Here is a 23979-nt window from a genome sequence, read left to right as displayed (position 1 = left end):
CATTCCCTCTGGGGGTCTGTGCTCTCTGCACCTTATCGTGTTACTTTTTGAATATGCCCTGACAAGTCGTCAGAGGGACAGCTCTGACAAGAGAAAGCAAATCCATGTCTATCAAGAGGGCTGCCTTCAGAACACACATATTACAGAAAAATGCAAGGTTATATTAGTAATGGGGAGATATCAAAATATCAGCTGCAAGGAGAGCACACAACTTTTCCCCGCCTTAAAGTGGTTATAAAGGCTCAAAGTATTTTTACCTTCATGTATTCTATGCATGAATTTAAAAAAACTCCCCTGTGCAGCAGCGCCCCCCAATACTTACCTGAGCCTGATCTTCCTCCAGCGATGTGCACGAGAGCCTCAGTTCTACAGAGACTCTCCTTCGTCATTAGCTGAGACAGTAACAGGAGTCTCACAGCCAGTGGGCCAATGAGGAGAGAGGAGGGGGCGGAGCCGAGGTGAAGCTCTGTGTGTGAATGGACACGCAGAGCCACAGATTAAGAATGAGCCTGCTTGGGTACCCCCCATGGCAAGACGCTTGCTCTGGGGGCACTGGAAAGGAGGGAAGAGCACTGGCGTGGGGACCAAGAAGAGGAGGATTGGGACTGCTCTGTGCAAAATCAGAGCAGACAAGTATGACATGTTTGTTATTTAAAAAAAGAAAAGAAAAAAAAAAAAGCCTTTAATATCAGTTTAAGACTAATAAATTGACAAGAACCAGCAGGATGGCAATGGTGATTATATTGGAGGAGCAATGAAAATTAGTCTCAGAAACATGCCAGAAGTCATTTAAGATGCGATTACCACACCAAAGATTTATTGAGTGGTAAGAACATATGCTGTAGACTGAAATCATTTTTTGCAAGACTTGCAGTGTGTGGGCGTCTTTTACATATATGGAGATTTGCATTACTAATATATGAAAAGTGCACATAGCTTATACCTGGGGCTCACTTCCTGTGTAATATCGGCCAGGTCATCCAGCTGCGCCACCTGATCTGTCGTCTCCACCTTCCCATGAGTCTTCAGGGCTCCCAGCACCTTCTTCATACAGGCTTTAGAGGCCTTCATAAGACCCAAGCATGGAGCTATAAGCCTGTGGTCTTCCTCGGACCAATAAGTATCCTGGTTTCCACGGGCACCCGTTTCATCATCTTCTAGGACGTCACTGAAAGGGTCCTCCCCACTTGCCAAAGCCTGTCACATTGTAGTGTATTAAGTATCATTTTCAGTGCAGAAAAAAAAAAAATCCAAAAACATTTAATTTTAAAAAACTAACATTATGACTTAAAGTGGCTGTAAAGGCAGAAGGTTTTTTATCTTAATGCATTAAGATAAAAAGCCTTTTGTGTGTCCATCTTTACCCCTCTTCCTTCCGAGGCCGCAAACTACGGCTCTGTGACTGTCCGGAGTCGCGTAATGGCATGACTCCCTTTAGAAATGGCATGATTGCCACCTTGGGGGTTTAGGAGATATTTCCAGCACCTACAGGTAAGCTGATGGGTTTTACTTCCCCTTTGTTCCCTGCAAAGTAAAAGCATAAGGGGCTACTATGCATCGCATAGTAGCCCATTATGTGGCACTTACCTGCAGAAGAAGCCCGCAATGTCAGCGCTGTCCCCTCTCTCTAATCGCATCCATCTTCAACTCTTCTTCCGTCCGGGGCCGTGGAAGTCACTCCCGCGAGCATTGCTCGCGGGAGCCAACGGTCACGGCACAAGCACTATAGAAAACAGCACGGATCGTGCCCTTTCTTCAGTGCGCATGCACAGATTATGTAGGTGCCGGCGTATATGGCAAATATCTCCTAAACCATAGAGGTTTAGGAGATATTTCCAGTATCTACAGGTAAGCCTTCTTATAGGCTTACCTGTAGGGAAAAGTGGTTGTACAGGGTGTACATATCATAACATCCCTTTAAACACTTTTTTATTCATTAAAAGTTCCATACATTCCTATAGATGGTCCATATTCTACTTCTCCTAGATGGGTGGAAGCTGCAACAAGTATGTACAATCCATAGGAATGGGGCCATGGCACATCCAGCCAGGATGTTTTTCTTGCAAAGGATGGGCCAAACAGTGAAAGAAGGTAATTATTTAATCGTAGTTACATAGTAGGTGAAGTTGAAAGACACAAGTCCATCAAGTCCAACCTATGTGTGTGATTTTATGTCTGTATTACATTGTATATCCCTGTATGTTGTGGTTGTTCAGGTGCTTGCTTAATAGTTTTTTGAAACCATCGATGCCCCCTGCTGAAAACCACTGCTGTGGAAGGGAATTCCACATCCTTGCCGCTTTACAGTAAAGAACCCTCTATGCAGTTGCTCTTTTCATCCAATTTTAATGAGTGGCCACGCGTCTTATTAAACTGCCTTCCTCGGAAAAGTTTTATCCCTATTGTGGGGTCACCAGTATGGTATTTGTAAATTTACAAGCGTCTCTTCTCCAGAGAGAATAAGTTCAGTGCTCTCAACCTTTCTTCATAACTAATATCCTCCAGACCCTTTACTAGCTTTGTTGCTCTTCTTTGTATTCTCTCCATTTCCAGTACATCCTTCCTGAGGAATGGTGCCCAGAACTGGACAGCATACTCCAGGTGAGGCCGCATCAGAGTCTTGTAGAGCAGGAAAGTTATTGCTTAATCCCTGGAGTAAATCCCCTTTTTAATGCCAATATCCTGTTTTCTTTGTTAGCAGTAGCTTGGCATTGCATGTCATTGCTGAGCCTACCATCCACTAGGACCCCCAGATCCTTTTCCATCCTTGATTCCCCCAGAGGTTCCCCCCTCAGTGAGTAGATTGCATTTATATTTATGTAGTTACCCACCCCATTGATTTGTTCAGATCTACTTGCAAGGTTTTCACATCCTGCAAAGAAGTTATTGCCCTACTTAGCTTAGTATCGTCTGCAAATACAGAGATTGAGCCGTTTACCCCATCCTCCAGATCATTTAAGAACAAATTAAATAGGATTGGTCCCAGGACAGAACCCTGGGGGACCCTACTTCCCACCCCTGACCATTCCAAGTACTCCTGATTTATCACCACCCTCTGAACTCGCCATTGTAGCCAGTTTTCAATCCATGTACTCACCCTATGGTCCATGCCAACGGACTTTACTTTGTACAGTGAACGTTTATGGGAAACTGTATCAAATGCTTTTGCAAAATCCAGATACACCACGTCTGCAGGCCTTCCTTTATCTAGATGGCAGCTCACCTCCTCATAGAAGGGTAATAGATTGGTTTGGCAAGAACGATTCTTCATGAATCCATGCTGATTACTGCTAATGATACTGTTTTCATTACTAAAATCTTGTATATAGTCCCTTGTCATGTTGGCCTTATTGAGGAGGGATGAGTTTATAATGATTGTATAAAGTAGATCTCACCTGTTCCATCTCTTCTAGCGCATCCTTGACTACACCCAGATATCCAGATACAGTTGCTACAACAGCAGCCTGGTTATCTGTTGATATGATTTTAAGAACAGATTTAAGAATGGTACAAAATGCTGCGAAAAAAAAAAAAAAAGTAATCGCTTTTATTACATGCAACTTTGTACACTAAGGCCCGGATTTACATACATCGGCGCATGTTTATGCCGCCGTAGCGTATCTCTTTTACGCTACGCCGGCGCAGCGCACAGAGGCAAGCACTGGATTCACAAAGCACTTGCTCCCACTCGCTGTTAAAGATACACTGGGTTTCCTCGGCGTAAGCCAGTGTAGGTGGAAGTAAGCGTGAGCCATGCTAATGAGGCGTGACCCCATGCAAATGATGGGCCAAGCGTCATAGAAGTACTTAAAACGAACGGTGCATGTGCCGTCCCGTGGCCGCATCCCAGTGCGCATGCTCAGAATCACGTCGGAACAACTGCCTAAGATACGTCGAATTCACTGTCTACAACGTGAACGTAACCTACGCCTAGTCATATTCACGTACAACGTAAACGACAAAAGATACGACGGCTTGTGTTCCCTGGTCCATACCTTTGCATAAGTTTTCGCCTCCTATATGGGGAATTATGGCATTTTTATTTTTATTTTTTTACTAGCAATGGCGGCGATCTGTGATTTTTATTGTGACCGTGACAATGCAGCAGACATATCGGACACATTTTTGGGACCATTCACATTTACACAGCGATTAGTGCTATAGCTATAAAACTGCACCGATTACTGTGTAAATGTGACTGGCAGGGAATGGGTTTACACTAGGGACGCTGAAGGGGTTGAATGTGTTCCCCAAAGTGTGTTCTAACTGTAGGGGGAGGGGACTCACAAGGGGAGAAGATCGATGCGTGTTCCTCTGTATTGGGAACACACATCGGTCTCCTCACCGCTGACAGGACATGGATCTGTGCGTTTACACACACAGATCCATGGTCCTGCCATGATTGCGGGCAATCGCGGTTGCCCGGTGGACATCGCGGCCGCCGGGCACGCGCACCGGGTCCTGAGCAATGCGGCGGGGGCGCGCGCCCCCTAGCCGCCCGGGAATGCAAGGACGTCATATTACGTCCACTCTGAAGGAGGAAGGGTTTCCGCCGACGTCATTTTACAATGACTCGGTAGGGAAGGTGTTAAAGTGGAACTTTACCCATAACAGTTTGACAACAATTAAAGTGGAGTTCAACCCAAAAGTGGAACTTCTGCTCATATGGTCCCCCCCCCCCCCTCCAGGGTGTCACATTTGGCACCTTTCAGGGGTGGGAGAACCAGGGACCCATTTATGACATGTCCCCCTTCTCCTTCCCCCACTGCCTGGCCAATTAGAAAAAAACTGCGCGCTTCGTGCATGCACAGTAGGTGACCAGCAATAAAGCCAAAAGGCTCCACTGCCTGGTTCCCTTACCAGGAATAGCAGCACAGCACCCAAGAGTCGATCCAAAGATCGGCTGGAGGGCCAAAATTGTGGACTCCCTGGACAGGTAAGTGTCCTAATATTAAAAGTCAACAGCTACAGTATTTGTAGCTGCTGACTTTTACACACACACACACACACACACATATATATATTTGGCTGGACCTGCTCTTTAAGCTAGATTCACACACATGCAGTGCGGAAGCGCGGAGCTCCCTGTGCGAAACTCACATTGCATTGCAATCCGCTGCGTGTGTCAATACAAAAGTTACCGGCATCCCAAAAGGATTGCAAACATGGTTTGTCCACACCGGATCGCATGGTACAAAATGAGCGACCATGGGATGCGGCTGTAGTGCAGCTCCAAAAACGGTGCCTGCACTTTTTTGGTGCGATTTGAACCCATTCAAAATGAATGGGCTCAAATCACACCACACTTAAAAGGATGTGAATTGCACAGGAATGCGGTGCATGTGCGATTCACATGCGGGTAATAGTATTAACGCTGACTCCCAGTGCTCCACAACATTGCCAATGCAGTATAATGCATCCTATCAGGACATGTGTCAAGGACACAAGTGTACCTTCAATAATAACTACACTAACATACCCTTCTTCACTGGGTTCGACAGCCCTGCACTGTACACTATGACGCTAGGGGACCACCAACAGATTAGGTGGTACAGGCAGGATTTTCACCCAGACATGAGCATTTAACCCTTGCAGTGAAGACAGGGGTGTAGTAGGGCCACTGCAAAAATAGACTGCTTCACTACAGTCCAGTTCCTGGAGTTAAAAGTACATGTGTACTTCCATTACAGCTAATATAAGGTGTGTCCGCACAGATGCCAACAGCGCTATTATTAATGCAAAAGGAAGGAAGGATTTCTGGACAGCCGCACTCTAAAAACGTGTTGCTTTTATTGTAAAATGAAAAACACAGGATACAAGTCACAGCAAATGGGGTACAAGCTGACGCGTTTCACACTAAACTAGGAAAGAATATATATTTCACATCCATTTCTATGTATGTTAGCTATGATTAAGCACTAAAGTTTAGCGTGAAATGCGTCAGTTTTGTACCCCGTTTGCTGTGGCATGTATCCTGCGTTTTTTATTTTACAATAAAAGCAACAAGTGTTTGGAGTGCCTCTGTCCAGAAATTCTTTCCTTCCTTCCTTTTGCATTATCCTATGAATTGCCAGCACCCATGGCTTCAGACTTGGTGAGGATATTCTTAATTGGTATCCTTGAGCGGCGATTCTTTCTCTCCAAGTGCCATTATTAATCTTAATTCAGCACATTGCTGTTACCAGCAGCATGAGTATCAGCCTTGTTTTTCATTTAATTGCATTGATACAATGAATGTATTTAAAAGGAAAAAAAGACTTTAAAAAAAAAAAAGTAGATAAAACAAAAAAAAACGAAAAACCCAGAAAATGTACACAGGCAATGAGACAAAGTGAATTACCTTTAGGAATCTGCTCAAACTGGTCACATGCTTCCCACACACTGCCCGTGGATACCAGCTGTACCTTTATCAGACTACAAGTAGGAAACATGAGAAGCCACATACGGGATGAATAATAATTAATACGCACCGGTCATAGTATATGAAATTTTCAAATCTCACATCATACCTTTGTATAGGAGAATTTAAGATTACTTCTAGGAGTTGCATGGTGCCCTCTATCACGTCAGCCACAGCCTCTCTAACTGTCTTTCGAAGTGTTATACCTGCATACAGGGTACATACAATACAGTATGACAAATACATCACTTAAGGAAGAAACTCTAGCCAAAATAATTGAGTTTTGGATAAAGTGAGGATAGGTTGGAACCTCGCTCAAACATGTTTGTATTTCTGTCTGTGCTTCAATTACAGATATTTAGCTTTATTAACTATGTGGACACATGATCAGGAGTACTGGAACAACAGCTGTCAAAAAAATATTTTTTTAGTAGTTGGAGGTGGCCTAGAATTTCATTTTTTTATGGCTGTGTAGTCACTGAGACAGGATTAAAAGGCTAAATCTTCATACAAGGATACAGATGGCAGTAAAAAGCTGACAGAGGCTCCAATTGTTCCAATTTTTTTTCAAATATGTCCAATCTTTTATCCAAAAACAATGTTCCAGTTTTATGTTAAAGGGGTTGCAAAGGTTTATGTTTTTTCACCTTAATACATCCTATGAAATTAACCACTTAAGACCCGGACCATTATGCAGGTAAAGGACCTGGACAGTTTTTGCGATTTCGCACTGCGTAGCTTTAACTGACAATTGCGCTATAAACAAAAATAGAGCGACAATTTAAAAAAAAAAAAATGCAATATTTTTTTACTTTTTGTTATAATAAATATCACCCAAAAATATATATTAAAAAAACTTTTTTCTTCCTCAGGTTTAGGCCGATACGTATTCTTCTACATATTTTTGGTAAAAAAAAAAAAATATTGCAATAAGCGTTTATTGATTGGTTTGCGCACAAGTTATAGCATTTACAAAATAGGGGATAGTTTTAAAGCATTTTTATATATTTTTTTTTTTTTTACCAGTAATGGCGACGATCAGCGATTTTTTTCGTGACTGCGACATTATGGTGGACACATCGGACACATTTTTGGGACCATTGTCATTTTCACAGCGAAAAGTTCTATAAAAATGCACCGATTACTGTGAAAATGACAATAGCAGTGAAGGGGTTAACCACTAGGGGGCTTTAAGGGATTAAGTGTGTCCTAAGGGAAGGATTCTTACTGTAGGGGGGCGTGGCTGTAGGTGTGACGTCACTGATCGTCGTTCCCTATCTCAGGGAACAGTGACACTGCCACACAGAATAACGGGGAAGGTGTGTTCACACACACACACACACACACACACACACACACACACACACACCTCTCCCTGTTCTTCAGCTCCTGTGACCGATCGCGGGACACCGGCGGCGATCGAGTCCGTGAGTCCCGCGGGCACGGTCATGGAGCTTCGGACTGGGTGGCGCGCACGACCCATGGCTGGGCTCTTTAAGGCGACGTACCTGTATGTGTCTGTGCCCAGCCATGCCATTCTGCCGACGTATATCGGCGTTAAGATTGCTTAACCACTTAAGGACCGCCTATGAAAAGAAAAAAATAAATCCTACGATCACTGCTTCCCCAGCCTCCCCCCCCCCCCCCCCGTTTTACTTACCTGAGCCTTGGAAAGTCCCGCGTCGTGAACGTGCTCTGTCTTCTCAGCTCTTCATTGGATGGATTGATAGCAGCGCAGCCATTGGCTTGCGATGCTGTCAATCAACTCCAATGACGTGAGGGCCAGGGGCGGGGCCAAGTCCTGTAGTTGGCGGCTATGGATGCTAAATACAGGACTCGGGATCGCGCCCGTAAGGTAACCCCCTTAGGACAGCGCTTCCCAGGAGGGGGTTATCAGAAGTGGGAGGAGCCGAGACAGCCGCTGTGGGACCCCAGAAGATGCCGTTCGGGACCACTCTGTGCAAAACGAGCTGTACAGTGGAGGTATGACATGTTTGTTATTTTTATTTATATTCAAAACCTTTAGTGTCACTTTAAGATATGTATAGCTCATATAGCTCAGTAAATTAGAAGATTTTACCTTTATTATAGCCATGTACGATATCTACTGTATGGTTTAACCACGCTTGTTCTAAGATTTTATGTGCACCCAGTAAATAAAATTAAGGAAGTAGATCAAAAAAATATTATTAACATGTATTACTATTATAATATTTTTTAATATACAATGTTATAGTATTCTAAGGGTTTGCATAGATAATAGTATATTATCATCTTTTTCATCGCTTCATTAACATCCCACTGTAACTCAGATACTTATTGATACCATTTTATTTTCAAGTGTTTAATCCTTTATATTGTTATTTTAAATTTTATTCAATAAAAAGTCTGTAAAAAAAAAAAAAAAAAAAAAAAGCTCCTGCTCAGGGGAAATAAATGTAACCTCCCAACTTTTTGAGAAATGGCCTATTCGCACTCCAGAGCTTTTTCTGCAGTGTGTTCAGCACTACACACCCAAACTCTTACATGTAGCGGTTTAGGTAAGTTTTGCATACAGCGTTTTGTTTAGTGCCCTTCAAGGATGACTTCACTGCAAAACTATTTTGAAAACACATTTATGACATCCCCGTTTTCATTGCAAGTGGCACCCAGTGTCATCACTTTAGGAAGCACTACTCACCTTGCTTCTTGGGGAGCGAGTAATATAAAGTTGAAGCTGCCAAAATAGAATTGAGAAGCCCATCACTGAGCTTTTGGCAGTCCTGGAAGAAAACAGAAATGCTTGAGAAGTTATTTTAAGAAAGTTATTGGATTTTAAGTAAAATTTTATGTATATTACAAGTATTGCATAATTACATACCTTGTAAATAAATGGTCAGTTCCTAACAAGTAGATTTCTGTTTTTATTAGAATTTAGATGTTTTTATGCCCTTTGAATGCTTACTTTTCTCAGGGTCTGCACCAGATATAGCTGAAACTCAGCTGTCAGCCTCATCTACTTGCCAAAGTCATTTTGAATCTCCCTGATTAGCTCTATTCACTGAACTAACTGCAAGTCATCAAAGTCATCAAAGATGTTACTTTTGGTTTAACTGTCCGTTTAACCACTTGGTTACTGGCCCATAGTCAAAAGACGTCCTGTTTTTAAAGATAGATATCTCGAGAATGGCAGCAGCTGCTGCCACAACTGAGGTATCCATCTTTAGTGCCAACGGTCCTGTAAAACGATAACGGCGGTCTCCGCGGCGGATTCGTCGCGAGATCGCCGTTATCAGTGGCGGGAGAGGGGCCCCCCCCCCCTCCGCCGCTTACCGTAACCGTCGGTAGCGGCAGAGGCGATCGGGTCCGCTCGGCAGCTGACTGGGGTTGCGAGTGAGGGAAAAATCTCCTTCACCCGTCCCCATAGCTCTGCTGGGCGGAAGTGACGTCAAAACGTCAGTCCCGCCCAGCGTCTTAAAGCAACATTTTTTTTTTTGTCATTTGAAAAAATGACAGTTTCAATTTTTTTATTTTTTTTCTTGCATTTTAGTCTAAATATAAGATCTGAGGACTTTTTGACCCCAGATCTCATATTTAAGAGGACCTGTCATGCTTTTTTCTATTACAAGGGATGTTTACATTCCTTGTAATAGGAATAAAAGTGATCATTTTTTTTTTTTTTATTTCAGTGTAAAAAAATTATAAACTAAATAAAAATAAATAAGGAAACAAAAAAAAAATGTTTTTAAAACGCCCCATCCCGACGAGCTCGCGCACAGAAGCGAACGCATACGCGAGTAGCGCCCGCATATGAAAACGGTGTTCAAACCACACAAGTGACGCCATGCCACGAGCGGGTGCAATTTTTAAGCGTGACATGTTGGGTATCATTTTACTCGGCGTAACATTATCTTTCACAATATATAAAAAAATTGGGCAAAATTTATTGTTGTCTTATTTTTTAATTCAAAAAAGTGTTTTTTTTTTTCAAAAAAAGTGCGCTTGTAAGACCGTTGCGCAAATACGGTGTGACAAAAAGTATTGCAATGACTGCCATTTTATTCTCTAGGGTGTTAGAAAAAAATATATATATATAATGTTTGGGGGTTTTAAGTAATTTTCTAGCAAAAAAAAACAGTTTTAGTCTCGTAAACACCGAATCTGAAAAACAGGCTCGGCAATCAAGTGGTTAAGGATATATAAATATATGCTGTACGTAACTGGCACAATCAAGCCACGTATAATACAAGCAAATATAATATTATATATATTAGGGCTGTTACTGATTACAATTTTTGTGTTCGATTATATATTTTTTTTAATTGATTAATCGACTAATTTCGATTCATTATAACGCACATACAGATCCAACTACTTTTAGCTGATCTCCTTGCAGGCCGATTCCCAGTGCAGCTACCAACCACTGGAAAAATGGATAGCAGGATACAAAAAAACACACAAAAGGCAGCGCTCGATGGGAATAGCATTAAAACTTTTATAGTCTTCAAGTAGGTAACAAAATAAATATTACACTGGAGATAAAATCGATGTAGCTACATAAACTGTAAAAATGGTGCGAGTAATACCAAACGGTAGCAAAAGCAGTCATAAAAACATGTAGCTAAGTATGATACTGGTATAAAAATGGGTACAACGATACCACTGCTGAATTCAGATGAGAAGAGGTTAACATCAGTCCATCTGCATGTAGATGCCCCATGAGGCCAGAATCACACTAGTGAGGTGCGAATTTCAGCTCTCTTATCTCTGCAGAGAGATAAGAGAAGTGTTCTGCAGATTAGCAATGTTTTAGATGCGAATTTGGAGACCTGGGAGAAGTTCCAGGTGAGAGGAGAGTGGGGGAGAAGTGTATTGAGCTGAATGAGAGAAATTCCTGAAGAGAACAGAACACATCTGCGAATTAGATGCGTACCCATAGAAGATAATGGGACTGAATTCGCACCTGAGCCGCACCGCAAGACATAAAAACCGCACACGGTTTGGAGGCAATGCGCAGTGCGGATGCATCGCATATATGTGAACCAGCCTCATTGAAAACAATGTATTTTGAAATGTCCTGCGAATTAGATGCGGTTTAAGCCACACTCAATTCGCTTAGGTGTGAACCTGGCCTGAAGGGAACTATCACAGCTCCCAGTGGGTGGCTGTAGAATCCCAGGTTGATAGAGGGAAGTGATAGAGGAAGTGTAACAGCCCTTGCGTGTGGCAGATAGTAAGGTCCCGCCGGGATGCAGATATGAAGGCACAGCAACGGAGCCCTTCAGATGGACACGGCAAGCCCCGCCGGTGTCCGTGACGTCACCGGATCTCCGGCGGAACTCCCCGAAGGCCCGGAAGCCGGCGGAGAGGCGAGTACCAATCAAAAGAATTTTGATCGATCAAAAAAATTAATCTTTTAATCGAGGAATAGTTAATTTCCACAGCCCTAATATATATATATATATATATATATATATATAAAAAAGTTAGAACACATCTCAGTCTCCCCTATTGGCTCCATAATACATACCTTAAATAAACCAGCAATACAGCCAATAATTTTATTGTACAGGAGATGGTACAAAGTATCAAGAGAGATTGGATTCATAGTGGGTCTGCCAATATTGTCAGGGATTTGTACATTTATGGGTAGTCTAAATTCTGTATAACATGTAGTGAAATTTGCATAAATGCTCTTCCAGTCAATTGTGGGTAATGTGTGGGGGATAAACTAGCAGAGCCTATGAAATGTGTGTTGGATCGAGTATGAGAGCTGGATACAGCAAGAGTGTTGCACCAGTTAAAGTGGCTGTAAAGGCAGAATTTCGTTTTAATCTCAGCCCCCCTAATACTTACCCTGAGGTCCATCTAGATCCAGAAATGTTGCAGGTTGCCCCGGGACTCCCCTCCTCACTGGCTGAGACAGCATTGCGGCACCATTGGCTCCTGCTGCTGTCAAATTCAGTCAGCCAGCCAATAAGGAGAGGGGGTGGGGCCAGGCCGCAGCTCCGTGTCCGAATGGAGACACAGAGCAGTGACTCAGGTGCCCCTTTAGCAAGTTGCTTGCTGTGGGGGCACCAGGAGCACCGAAGAGGGACCTGAGAAGAGGAGGATCTAGGCTGCTCTGTCCAAAACCGCTGAACAGGGAAGGCAAATATAACATGTTTGTTACTTTTAAACAACAAAAAAAAGACTTTAAAGGGGTTTTAAAGGTTTGTTTTTTATTTTCTAAAATAGTTTTTTTAAGCTAGTGCATTGTTGGTTCACTTACCTTTTCCTTCGATTTCCCTTCTAAATGTTTTTTTTTTCTTTGTCTCAATTTCTCACTTCCTGTTCCTCCTCAGTAAGCTGTTCTGGCTGACTAACCACCGCTCCAATGATGGGGGCAAGCTTACTGAGGAGAAACAGGAAGTAAGAAATTCAGACAAAGAAAAAAAAAACATTTAGAAGGCAAATCGAAGGAAAAGGTAAGTGAACCGACAATGCACTAGCTTAAAGGAACCTATTTAGAAAAAAAAAAAAAAAACCCTTTAGAACCCCTTTAAGTCTGGGTAATGTATGGTATATAAAGTACACATACTACACCAGTACAATCTAGGTAATGTAAAGTAGATATAGCACGGGTGCTGCAGTAGCAAATGCTGCAAAACAGATGGTGCATCCAGTAGGAGAGGTGATCCAGCAGAGTCTTAGTAATGTGCACTTCATCTAGTGTAAGTGCTGACCCATCAGTCTTAGCAACATACACTCGATCTTTTATAAGTGGTGATGAAGCAGAATCTTTGTAATGTGTACTTGACCTAGTAGAAGTGCTGGTTCCAGCAGAGTTTGGGCAATATATGGTGTATCTCGCATGAATGTTACACCAGCCCAGGCCAAGCCATGGAGGAATTGATATTCTCTCTTTCTACCATAGGTGAAAAAAAAAAAAAAAAAAGAGCTAGATTCTCCCCCATTAACAAAGACAGTGTTGATGGGGGAATGCCTCCCGCAGCACTATTGTGTTCTGCCGGGAGGGGGGCGCTGGGAGCCAGAATACAATGATTACTGCCAACAGCTATAGCCACTGGCAGCAATCGAAAGCAGAAAAACCAGACAGCCTGGCTCTAGCCAAGTGGATCAATAGATTGACTTGGTTACAATCAGCCTTCGCATACATGGATCAAAATTCGGACAGTCAACGCTGAACCGGACGAATTGTGATGTATGGCCGGTAAGGATGAGCTCTTACGTGTTCGTATGCTACACGTGCAGAGCCCGCCAGGAAGTGTGCACGGCGCTGTGCTAATCACAGCCAGGGAGACATTTCCCGATCTCTGCAGCCGAGCATCGGGACAATGCCTCCCTGGCTGTGATTAGCGCAGCGCAGTGCACACTTCCTGGCAGGCTCTGCACGTGTAGCATGCGAACTTGCCAGAGCTCATCCTTAATGGCCGGCATTAGCAATGTAATCTTGACCTAGTATGAGCGCTGATCCAGAAGCATCTAGATGGAGGTTTGTCTCAATCTCCATTAAAACACACAAGAATTGGCTTACGTCTTCTGATGGCAATGGAGGCTTGGAGTAAGCCAGACTGATTTTAGTCGCCTCTTGAGAAGTTGCTTTGATTGCTTGCCCTGAAACAGAGAAAACAGAAACCTTAATCTACACCATTTGTATAAAGACCTAAAAATCTTGACATACAATCTAGATTACAAGCGTGTTTTGTTCAGATCTACTTTATATATGAACAAATGATTTTATAGTTAAAGTTTTGCTTGCGATGAGCGATATTTACTAGGGTTGTCCCGATACCACTTTTTTGAGACCGAGTACAAGTACCGATACTTTTTTTCAAGTACTCGCCGATATCAAATACCGATACTTTTTTTTTTAATGTCATGTGACAGTGGCTTTTTTTATTTATTTTTACACAATTTTAATTTTCTTTTAGGGGGGGGGGGGGGTGGTAGTGTCAGCGTGTTTTTTTATTATTATATTTACATTTAAAAAAAAATATTATTTATTGCAAAAATATTTTTTTTCATTCAGCCCTGTTGGGGGGGCTTTGGTGAGATATCAGGGGTCTTAACAGACCTCTGATATCTCCCCTTTGAGACAGAGAAAGGGACCAAGGACAGTCCCTTTCTCAGCTGCACTGAAAATGAATGGAGAGAAGACAGAGGCTTCTATCCATTCATAAACTGAAACATTGTAAACACAGGTTACGATGTTTCAGTTATATGAATGAACAGAGTCAGTGATCACTGACTCTGTTCATTCGGAAAAGGTAGGAGCCAGGTTCAGCGGCTCCTACCGCCGCTCTCCATCCTGACAGAGGGGGTGGAGGAGGAAGACATGGAGAGTGACACCACAGAGGGGGGACACAGAGCATGGAGGGGGAGAGCGGAGCATGAAGGAGGACAGCAGCGGCACAGAGGGGGACAGCAGCGGAACAGCGGGAGGCAACAGTGGCACGGAATGGGACAGCAGATGCACGGAATGGGACAGCGGCGGCACGGAGGGGGGACAGCGGCGGCACTGAATGCAGAACGGATGGGGGGAACTGGAGGAGGATACAGGGAAAGTCAGGTATCGGGTGAAGTATCGGAGCATTTTCCCCCGAGTACAAGTACTCGGGGAAATGCTTAGTATCGGTCCCGATACCGATACTAGTATCTGTATCGGGACAACCCTAATATTTACTGATTCATAAACTCTGGCATCTTCCTGAAATGGTAATTAAAGCGGTGGTTCACCCTGCAGAACAACATTTTAGCATACAATTCGGTAGAGTAGCGCGAGCTACAGTATACCGGTCTTAATTTTTTTATCCCCGTACTCACAGTGTAATCGTACATAGTAGATTCTGACTGCCCGCGGGGAATGGGCGTTCCTTTCAAGAGGGAGGGTGATTGACGGCTGGCTCTGGCATGTCACGCTCCCCGAAGACAGCCGGAGTAGGTCTCGGCTCTTCACGGCGCCTGCGCACAGACTATGCGCAGGCGCCGTGAAGAGCCAAGCCTATTTCGGCTATTTCCGGAGAAGCGCGACGTGCCAGAGCCGGCCGTCAATCACCTTCCGTCTGGATTGGAACGCCCATTCCCCGTGGGCAGTCGGAATCTACTATGTACGATTACACTGAGTACGGCGATAAAAAAATTAAGACCGGTATACTGTAGCTCGCGCTACAATGCCGAATTTTAGGCTAGAAGAAAAAAAAAAAATATTTTTTATTTTATAGGGTGAACCCCCGCTTTAATAAGATTGATAAGCGATACCCAGCTATGAGCAAGACACAAGAGCAAGGACTGGATGATTTTCTTACAACAAATGGTACCCACAGGTACTGAAAGATTTTAAAGGGCAATATTTTTATCACTATTACATTTTTTTTATTTTTTATTTTTTTAAACCACTGGTGTTAGGAAGAATTCGTTTTTTTTCCCCCAGTAAGGCAAAACTAGCCAGAGCCTCTCAGAGGGCATGATGGATTTTTTTTTTTTTATCTATCAATTTTGTTAACCCCGACACAAGAGTAGAGCCCTTCCAAAAGATGAGATGCTGGGGGAGGAGCAGACCAGAAGGCTCTGCATCCCACAAATACAATTCATGTTTTTCCATCAAAATTTGTTGAGGCTGGGTTCACACCTATGCAAATTGGATGCGACTTTCCCTGCATCCAATTTGCATAGCAGGAGAATGTGACCAACTCTAATATATATTATATTATATTATATACACACACACACACATACAATTTATTTAATTTTAGCTGTCCATATATCTGGATCCAATACTGATTTTGACATGTAATTTTAGCCAAAAGTTAACCTCCGTTTATTTATTAGCTCAGTTTGAAAAATATTATGTCACAGACGTAGACTGAAGTTTTGTTTTAGGAATTGTTCATAACAAAATATTTTATAAATTATTTTTGATTGCCAGTCCTTAGGATATACCAATGTAATAGCAAACAAATCAGCCCTTTCTTCCCCCTTCACGTTAGCTATCTAAGCTTTACACGCTGCTGCCAACACCCGATCATTTCTTATCTCCGACTCTCCTCCTGAAGCCTACATAAGTATACTGGGTGTGGCAAATGTTGCTGTATGGTGGGCAATGGTCACTGCATTAGATGCATTTCATTTATGGCAATGCGATGTGTTCTATATCAATGCCCCCTTCATTCATCTTCATTCTGGTTTGAGGCATTTATAGTTCATTTTTTTCGCCCATATTCCTCCCACAATCTTTTGGTTTGTGCAGACTGATTAGGTTGTTTGGGAAACTGCATCAGCTCTCAGGTGTTATTTCTCTTTTAATAGAGGTTTATTCAGAAATGATTAGAGTAGACAGAGATTACAAGTGTCATTATACATAGAAACACACAACATCTCCTTTTCATCCCAAAATAAAAAGTTAAATATAATGGCCCAGATTCACAGAGAGCGGGCGCACATTACGCCGCCGTAACGCAAACACCGTACGCCACGCAGTGCAGTGCAAGCATGGAATTCAGGAAGCCAGTGCTCCCAACGCTGCGTGGCGTAGGTTTCGAAAGCGCAGGCCGGCGTAGGTGAAAGTGGGCTTGACCCATGCAAACCCATGCAAATGAGGCGTGACCCCATGCAAATGATGGTCCGAGCGCCAGACAAGTACGTTTAACGAACTGCGCATGCTCACAACCACGTCGGAACAACTGCCTAAGATACGCCATGAACGTAACCTACGCCCAGCCAGACACATGTCCAACTTAAAATACGCCGGCTTGGCCTGCTTGTGTTCCCTGGTGCAGACCTTTGCATGTCTGCTGCTGGGTGAATCGCCGTATTTCTCTCATTTGCATGTTTGAATGACTAATCAATGGGAGCGGCACCATGCTCCCAGCCTAAATGTGCGCCCACCCTACGCCGGCGGAGTGTAGCCTGGTTTTAGGCGCATCTCTGTTTGTGGGTCTTGCGCACAGATACGACGGCGCACATTTGCACTTACGTCAACATGGGGGGTGGGTGCTTTAGGGCAGTGGGGCGCCCTGCGGCCCCCCCACCCCAAAGCACCCTGTCCCCATGTTGATGAGGACAGGGCCTCTTCCCGACAACCCTGGCCGTTGGTTGTCGGGGTCTGCGGGCGCATATCGGAACCCGGGAGCCCCCTTTAATAAGGGGGCCCCAGATTCCGGCCCCCCTCCCTATGTAAATAAGTATGGGGTACATCGTACCCCTACCCATTCACCTGGTGGAAGAAAAATGTCAATAAAAAAAATAAGAAAACAACACTACACAGGTTTTTAAAGTAATTTATTAGGCAGCTCCGGGGGTCTTCTTCCGACTCTCCAGCCTCTTCTCCCGCTCTCCGATGCCTTCTTTGCGCTCTCCGGTGCTTTCTTCCTTCTGCCGGGCACCACCGCTATCTTCTTCCAGCTCTTTTACTAGCGGTGGCCCGGTCTTCCTCGTCGCCATCTTCCCTCTTCTCTTCTTGAGATGTTGACTCGACGCTCCGTCCCGCTGTAATGCCGGTTGCCCAACGACTTATATAGCCATGGGGCGTGGTCACCGGGTGATGTCAATGTGAGTGTGGCTGATATCTTACCTGGAAGCACAGTGCTCCAGGTGATCTACAAGTCCCTATATTTAACAATAAAAATAGAGAAGAGTATGCGCCTATGATGAAGGGCTTTTGTTCGCATCAGTCGGGTCTTATACCCATACAAATCTACGAGAATGGATAATTGATTAAATCAGGATAGAAGGAGGTCAACTGCACCTGCCAATGCATGATCATTTCAAATTGATGCCATCAACACAAGCTACTGAAAGCTTACTACTAGTGCTACGGGCAGCAGGATCTTGGGGCCCCTTTGCTGTGCACCTTGCCCAGCAACCATACCCGTCTGCCACAGTGCAACCACTATGTATTCAAAAAAAGTACATGCTGCCTGCCCATCTTATAAAGGCAGTGATGGCGAACCTTGGCAGCCCAGATGTTTTGGAACTACATTTCCCAGGATGCTCAAGCACTCTGCAGGGTAGCAGAGCATCATGGGAAATGTAGTTCCAAAACATCTGCCGTGCCAATGTTTGCCATCACTGTTATAAGAAAATAGAGGTAGACAGCCCAAGAGAAACACAAATATAATCCAATTGCTATGTCGGATCCAATCGTTTCTTACCCAGGGTCTCCCAGAACTGCGGACTAAAGTTGCTGCCTTCACTGGATTCGCCATCTGCACAAAGGAAGACAGAATCACTTTCAATGTCTATGTGTTTGTCCAGTGATTGGTTGGACCAATTCACAAAGACATCAGCTTGTGAACACGAGAGTGAAGAGCGAGAAGAATGTACATCAAGCATTATATTGCATTTCACAAGTTTTAAAGTGGTTGTAAACCTCAGACATGAAATATGAACAAAGCTTATCCCTCTATAGTGTGTATTTGTCTCAATCCAGAGCACTAAGTGTAATTTCAGTATGCTGCTTTATTCCTCTGCTATCAGCATGTGTCACTTCTGACAAGTTTTCCTGACACCAAAAAAAAAAAATGGTGACAGGGGAGGGATTTCCAGCAGATTTACAGCCTCAATTCTGTTCCTGTGTGCTGTGTAAATGGGGGGATGAATTGTTCTTGCACTAAAGGGGTTGTAAAGGTAAAAAATAAAAATAAAAAAAATCCTAAATAGCTTCCTTTACCTAAGTGCAGTCCACCTTCACTTACCTCATCCTTCCATTTTGCTTTTAAATGTCCTTAATTCTTCTGAGAAATCTTCACTTCCTGTTCTTCTGTCTGTAACTTCACACAGTAATGCAAGGTTTTCTCCGCGGTGTGGAGTGTCGTGCTCGCCCCCTCCCCTAGAATACAGGAGAGTCAGGACGCCCACTGACACACAGCTCCTTTGTCTATCTGCAGCGTAGAGAGCGTCCTGACTCTCCTGTATTCTAGGGGAGGGGGCGAGCACGACACTCCACACCAGGGAGAAAGCCTCACATTACTGTGTGGAGTTACAGACAGAAGAACAGGAAGTGAGGATTTCTCAGAAGAAATAAGGACATTTAAAAGCAAAATCAAAGGATGAGGTAAGTGAAGGAGGACTGCACTAAGGTAAAGGAAGCTATTTAGGGGGAAAAAAAAAAAGTTTACAGCCCCTTTAACCACTTCAAAACCGCACGCCGTCATATGAAGTCCACAAAGGGGATCTCTTATCCCGGGTGGATGTCATATGACGTCCTGTACTTTGTGTGGTGATATCTGAATAATGCCTGCACCTAGATATCATTTTGTTCCGGCGGCGATCCTGCGCACCATAAGAACGATCATAGCGGCGGTTCCGCCGTTTGATCGTTCTTATAGGTGGCGGGAGGGGACACCGCCCCCCTCCCGCCGCCATCTGGTGCTTCTCCGGGCTCTCCCGTGTCATCAGAGGCCCGGAGAGATGATCGCCATGCGCCGGATGGGAGGCATTTGAGATGACTGGTGACCAGATAGTCACCAGTCATCTCTATGACCGTCGGAGGCCCGGGTGCGATGTGATGACGTCACGCCCGGGTACCCGTAAGTAAACAAACCGCAATTGTGACTAGTAAGAATGAGATCTGTGAATTTGTTTTCAGGATCTCATGCTTTCCAGCCTGGAGGAGAGATGTGGGGTCTTATTGACCCCGCATCTCTCCATAAAGAGGACCTGTCTGTCACACACTATTCCTATTACAAGGGATGTTTACATTCTTTGTAATAGGAATAAAATCGATCGAAAAAAAAATGTAAAAAAAAAAAAAAAAAAAGTGTAAAAAATAAACAAGTAAAAAAAAAAAAAAGTAAAAAAAATAAAAAATAAAAAAAAATAATTAAAACGCCCCTGTCCCCGGTAGCTCGCGCTCAGAAGCGAACACACATGCAAGTCCCGCCCACGTATGTAAACGTCGTTCAAACCACACATGTGAGGTGTCGCCGCGTGCGTTAGAGCATGTTCAACAATTCTAGCACTATACCTCCTCTGTAACTCTAAACTGGTAACATGTAAAAAATGTAAAGTGTCGCCTATGGAGAAGTTTGGAGCCATTCCATGAGTGTGCGCAATATTAAAGCGTGACATGTTAGGTATCTATTTACTCAGCGTAAAAATCATCTTTCATATTTTACAAAAAAATTGGGCTAACTTTTCTGTTTTGTTATTTTTTAATTCATTAAACCTTTTTTTTTTAACAAAAAAAACAAAAGGGTTTGAATGAAAAATGATTGCGCAAATACTGTGCAAGATAAAAAGATGCAATGGCCGCCATTTTATTCCCTAGGGTGTCTGCTAAAAAAAAATGTATACACACACACACACACACACACACATATATATATATATATAATGTTTGGGGATTCTGAGTAATTTTCTAGCAAAAGAATGATGATTTGTACATGTAGGAGAGAAGTGCCAGAATAGGCCCGTTATTGAGGTGTGTATTAAAGTGGTTAAAGCGGAGTTCCGGCCACAATTTCACTTTTTAAATATAAATACCCCTGTAATGCACAAGCTTAATGTATTCTAGTAAAGTTAGTCTGTAAACCAGGGCTGTGGAGTCGGAGTCGAGGAGTCGGAGTCGGGGGAAATTTTGGGTACCTGGAGTCGGAGTCGGCAAACAATGCACCGACTCCGACTCCTACTAAATTTAGATTGGAATAATAAAAAAAAAAAAAGCAAGTTTAAATGTCCCAATTCACAAAAAGTAATAATTAATGACTTCTCTACTGTAAGAATAAAGACCAATGCATGCAGTGCCTCACGTAACCGCAAAACGAACACGTTAAGTGACCGTGAAGAAGCATGCTTTTCATGTGCTTCACTATATGGCACGCAACGCACAATTAGGAGCTGCAATACTTATACTTTCCATAGTGTTGTTCTGCTTTTACAGGGAACGCATGTTAGAGAACCAGTAAGTGTCCAAATAAAAAAATTCCAACAGGAGTTTTATAAAGCACTAAAAGAAGTTGAAAAGTATGATCGCGCATCAAAACTTACTGTTGAAGAAGCCATCCTTGTTTATCCAGAGATCGTTAGTGATGTGGCCAGAATAGTTACTGCAATGCCACCCACCCAAGTCAGTGTCGCAAGATTATTTTCAGCCCTAAAAATAATAAAGCCCTGGTTCACACTGGGTACGATTTGGAACGATTTGAGATGCGATTTGACATGTCAAATCGCATCTCAAATCGGCGGCAATTGTCGGCAATGGCACTGTCCTAATCAGTGCGACGCCGCATCTGCGATTTCAAAAAGTAGTTCCTGTACTACTTTTTGCGATTTCGGGCCGCAATTTACATTAAATTGTGGCCGAAATCGCGGCAAAATCACAGCCGCGAAAGCGCGGTAAAATCGCGCATTTTACCGCGATTTTGAATTCACAGAAGTGTGAACCTAGGCTCAGTCTGACTTAAGAGCTTCTATGAAAGAGGATCTGGCAGAGGCAATTCTCTTCCTTAGAACTCTACATTGAATTGATTTGCATTTGCTAAGCCTATAACTACATTTCAAGATTAATATAAACCATTTCTAGGTTTTACAGATTTTGTTTTTGGTTCATTATAGATAAGCTTTGTTTTTGTTCTAAAACAACCAAATAATGTGGTTTGTATTTTTGAACTGGTAAAGATCCTGTTCCTGATGTTTATGCCTGCTGCTACTATCCAGCCACTTGATTGTTTTCATTGTGTTTGTCTTTTGCTTAAACTGTGCAATACAGTAGACTGTTGGCTTCCCAGCCAGTAGTCCTGTGGTAGGTTGCGTTTCTTTCCCTCAAGGAATGTATAAAATACATTTGCATATTAATACAGAGGAGTCGGAGTCGGAAGTACATAAAACTGAGGAGTCGGAGTCGGAACATTTATCTACCGACTCCACAGCCCTGCTGTAAACTAAGGTCCGCTTTGTTAGGTTGTTACAGCATTTAGACACTTTATAAAATAGAAATTGACTGGGGCCATCTTAAGTGTGGGCATCATGAAGCCAGACTGTATGACTTCCTGGATTTCAGCCTTGCAGATCTCGCACATGCTCAGTGCTGCACAAGCAGTGTAATAAGTTTCAGATCAGGTTTCAGCACCTGTACTGTCCAAGTCACATGATTCTTCGAGACTGGGGAGTGCACAGACTCCTGGAAAGTTACACCCACTACATTTCCAGGAGTCTGTGCGGTGTAGGTTAGGAAGCATTAAGCACCTAGGTGCAGGAAGAGGGAAGATTAACTATTCTGCCTATCAACAACACTTTGAAGGCATCTAAAAAAAAAAACATTTTTTCTTAAAGGGCTAATGACATTTTTTTAAAACTACTGATGTAATGTTTTTTTTATGGGTGGAACTCCACTTTAAGGTGCTGATAATGGCTGACAAATTCATATTCATTTAAACTCATGATATTATTTTAAAAAGGTCAAATACAAGTGCATTCTGCATTTTTGGTTTCGGCGCCAAAATTCCCATTCAGTGCACCTCTACAATAGGGGGATTGAAAAAAAAAAAACGAATTTCGTCAAAAATTTGGGCAAAAATGTATTCTGCTACAGGTCTTTGGTAAAAAAAAAAAAAAAAAAAAAAAAAAAAAAGAATAATAAAGTGTATATTGATTTGGTTTGTGTGAAAGTTATAGCGTCTACAAATTATGGGATATTTAATGGAATTTTTTATTTATTTTTTAATTCTAGTAATGGCAGCAATCAGCGACTACAAGGATTGCGATAATGTTGGGGACAATCTAACACTAACTTGACGCTGGGGGGGGACTGACTAAATGACACTGACGTCACCAATACAGTGATCAGTGCCAATACTATACACTGTAACTGTACTCTCATCATGCCTCAGGGAGTAATTGTAACTGCCAGCCTTGCAATGCCTAATGGGAAAAGTAGTCCCACAACAGCTGGAGGGCCCCCGGGTTGCCTACCCCTGGCCTAGGCAGTCCAAGCGGAAGTGGGAGCAGGTACCTGTCAAAACAAGGTACCCACTCCCCCCCCCCCCCAAAAAAAGGACATGCCAAAGGAGACGAAACCTCCCAGTGGGGACATGAACAGCAGGAAAAAAAACTAAAGAGATTCTGATCTCTCTTTACAGAGATTAAAAAGTTCCACTTCAAGCACCCGAACTTTTAATTTCTGTAAAGAGAGATCAGAATCTCCTGCTGTTCATGTCCCCACTAGGAGATTTCCTTTAATTTCCTGTTGCAGGGACACAACAGGAAGTGTTGGCGCATCTAATTTTTTCACTGCTGCAACCAGTAAAACATCCCCCATTAGGAGATGTCCTGTCAGGGACGCAGTGCTGGAGAGGACAGCCTGCTCACAGCTATGTGCTACAGGAAGAGTCAGGACTGGTATTCTGTAATACTGACAGCAGAGCAGCCAGTGCAGGACATGTGCTCACCACCCACAGGGTCCCATAACTATCCCCCTCCATCTATTCCTCTCCATTTAATCTATTCCAGATAACAGACAAACCGGGGCCCCACCTCGCAGCTTCCCCAGCACAGCGCGCAGATTGTCCAGCAGCCTCTGTAGCGGCTCCATATTTCCCCGGAACCACTGTTCTCTATTCCTCGGGCGCCAGTCGGAAATCTAACAGCCGCACACCCACACC

At 43.3% G+C, this 23979-nt stretch overlaps 1 protein-coding gene across 1 annotated transcript in view; it reads right to left on the bottom strand.

The window, feature by feature from the left end:
* CCNDBP1 (cyclin D1 binding protein 1) overlaps positions 1-23979 on the bottom strand; it is a 31474-nt gene extending 7495 nt beyond the window's left edge. Inside the window, exons 1-8 of the mRNA XM_040330274.1 lie at positions 23852-23979; positions 18532-18585; positions 13917-13996; positions 9081-9162; positions 6510-6606; positions 6341-6414; positions 3396-3472; positions 944-1197 (exon numbers count right to left, since the gene is read on the bottom strand). Of these exons, the coding sequence (XP_040186208.1) occupies positions 944-1197; positions 3396-3472; positions 6341-6414; positions 6510-6606; positions 9081-9162; positions 13917-13996; positions 18532-18585; positions 23852-23909 (776 nt within the window). The 5' untranslated portion in view covers positions 23910-23979. The remainder of the gene's footprint in view (positions 1-943; positions 1198-3395; positions 3473-6340; positions 6415-6509; positions 6607-9080; positions 9163-13916; positions 13997-18531; positions 18586-23851) is intronic.

This window comes from Rana temporaria, chromosome 12 (genome assembly GCF_905171775.1).
Source record: "Rana temporaria chromosome 12, aRanTem1.1, whole genome shotgun sequence".
In the NCBI taxonomy this organism is placed as follows: Eukaryota; Metazoa; Chordata; class Amphibia; order Anura; family Ranidae; genus Rana; species Rana temporaria.
The sequence above is the reverse complement of the archived record's forward strand: the minus strand, read 5'-3'. Positions and strand labels throughout refer to the sequence as shown.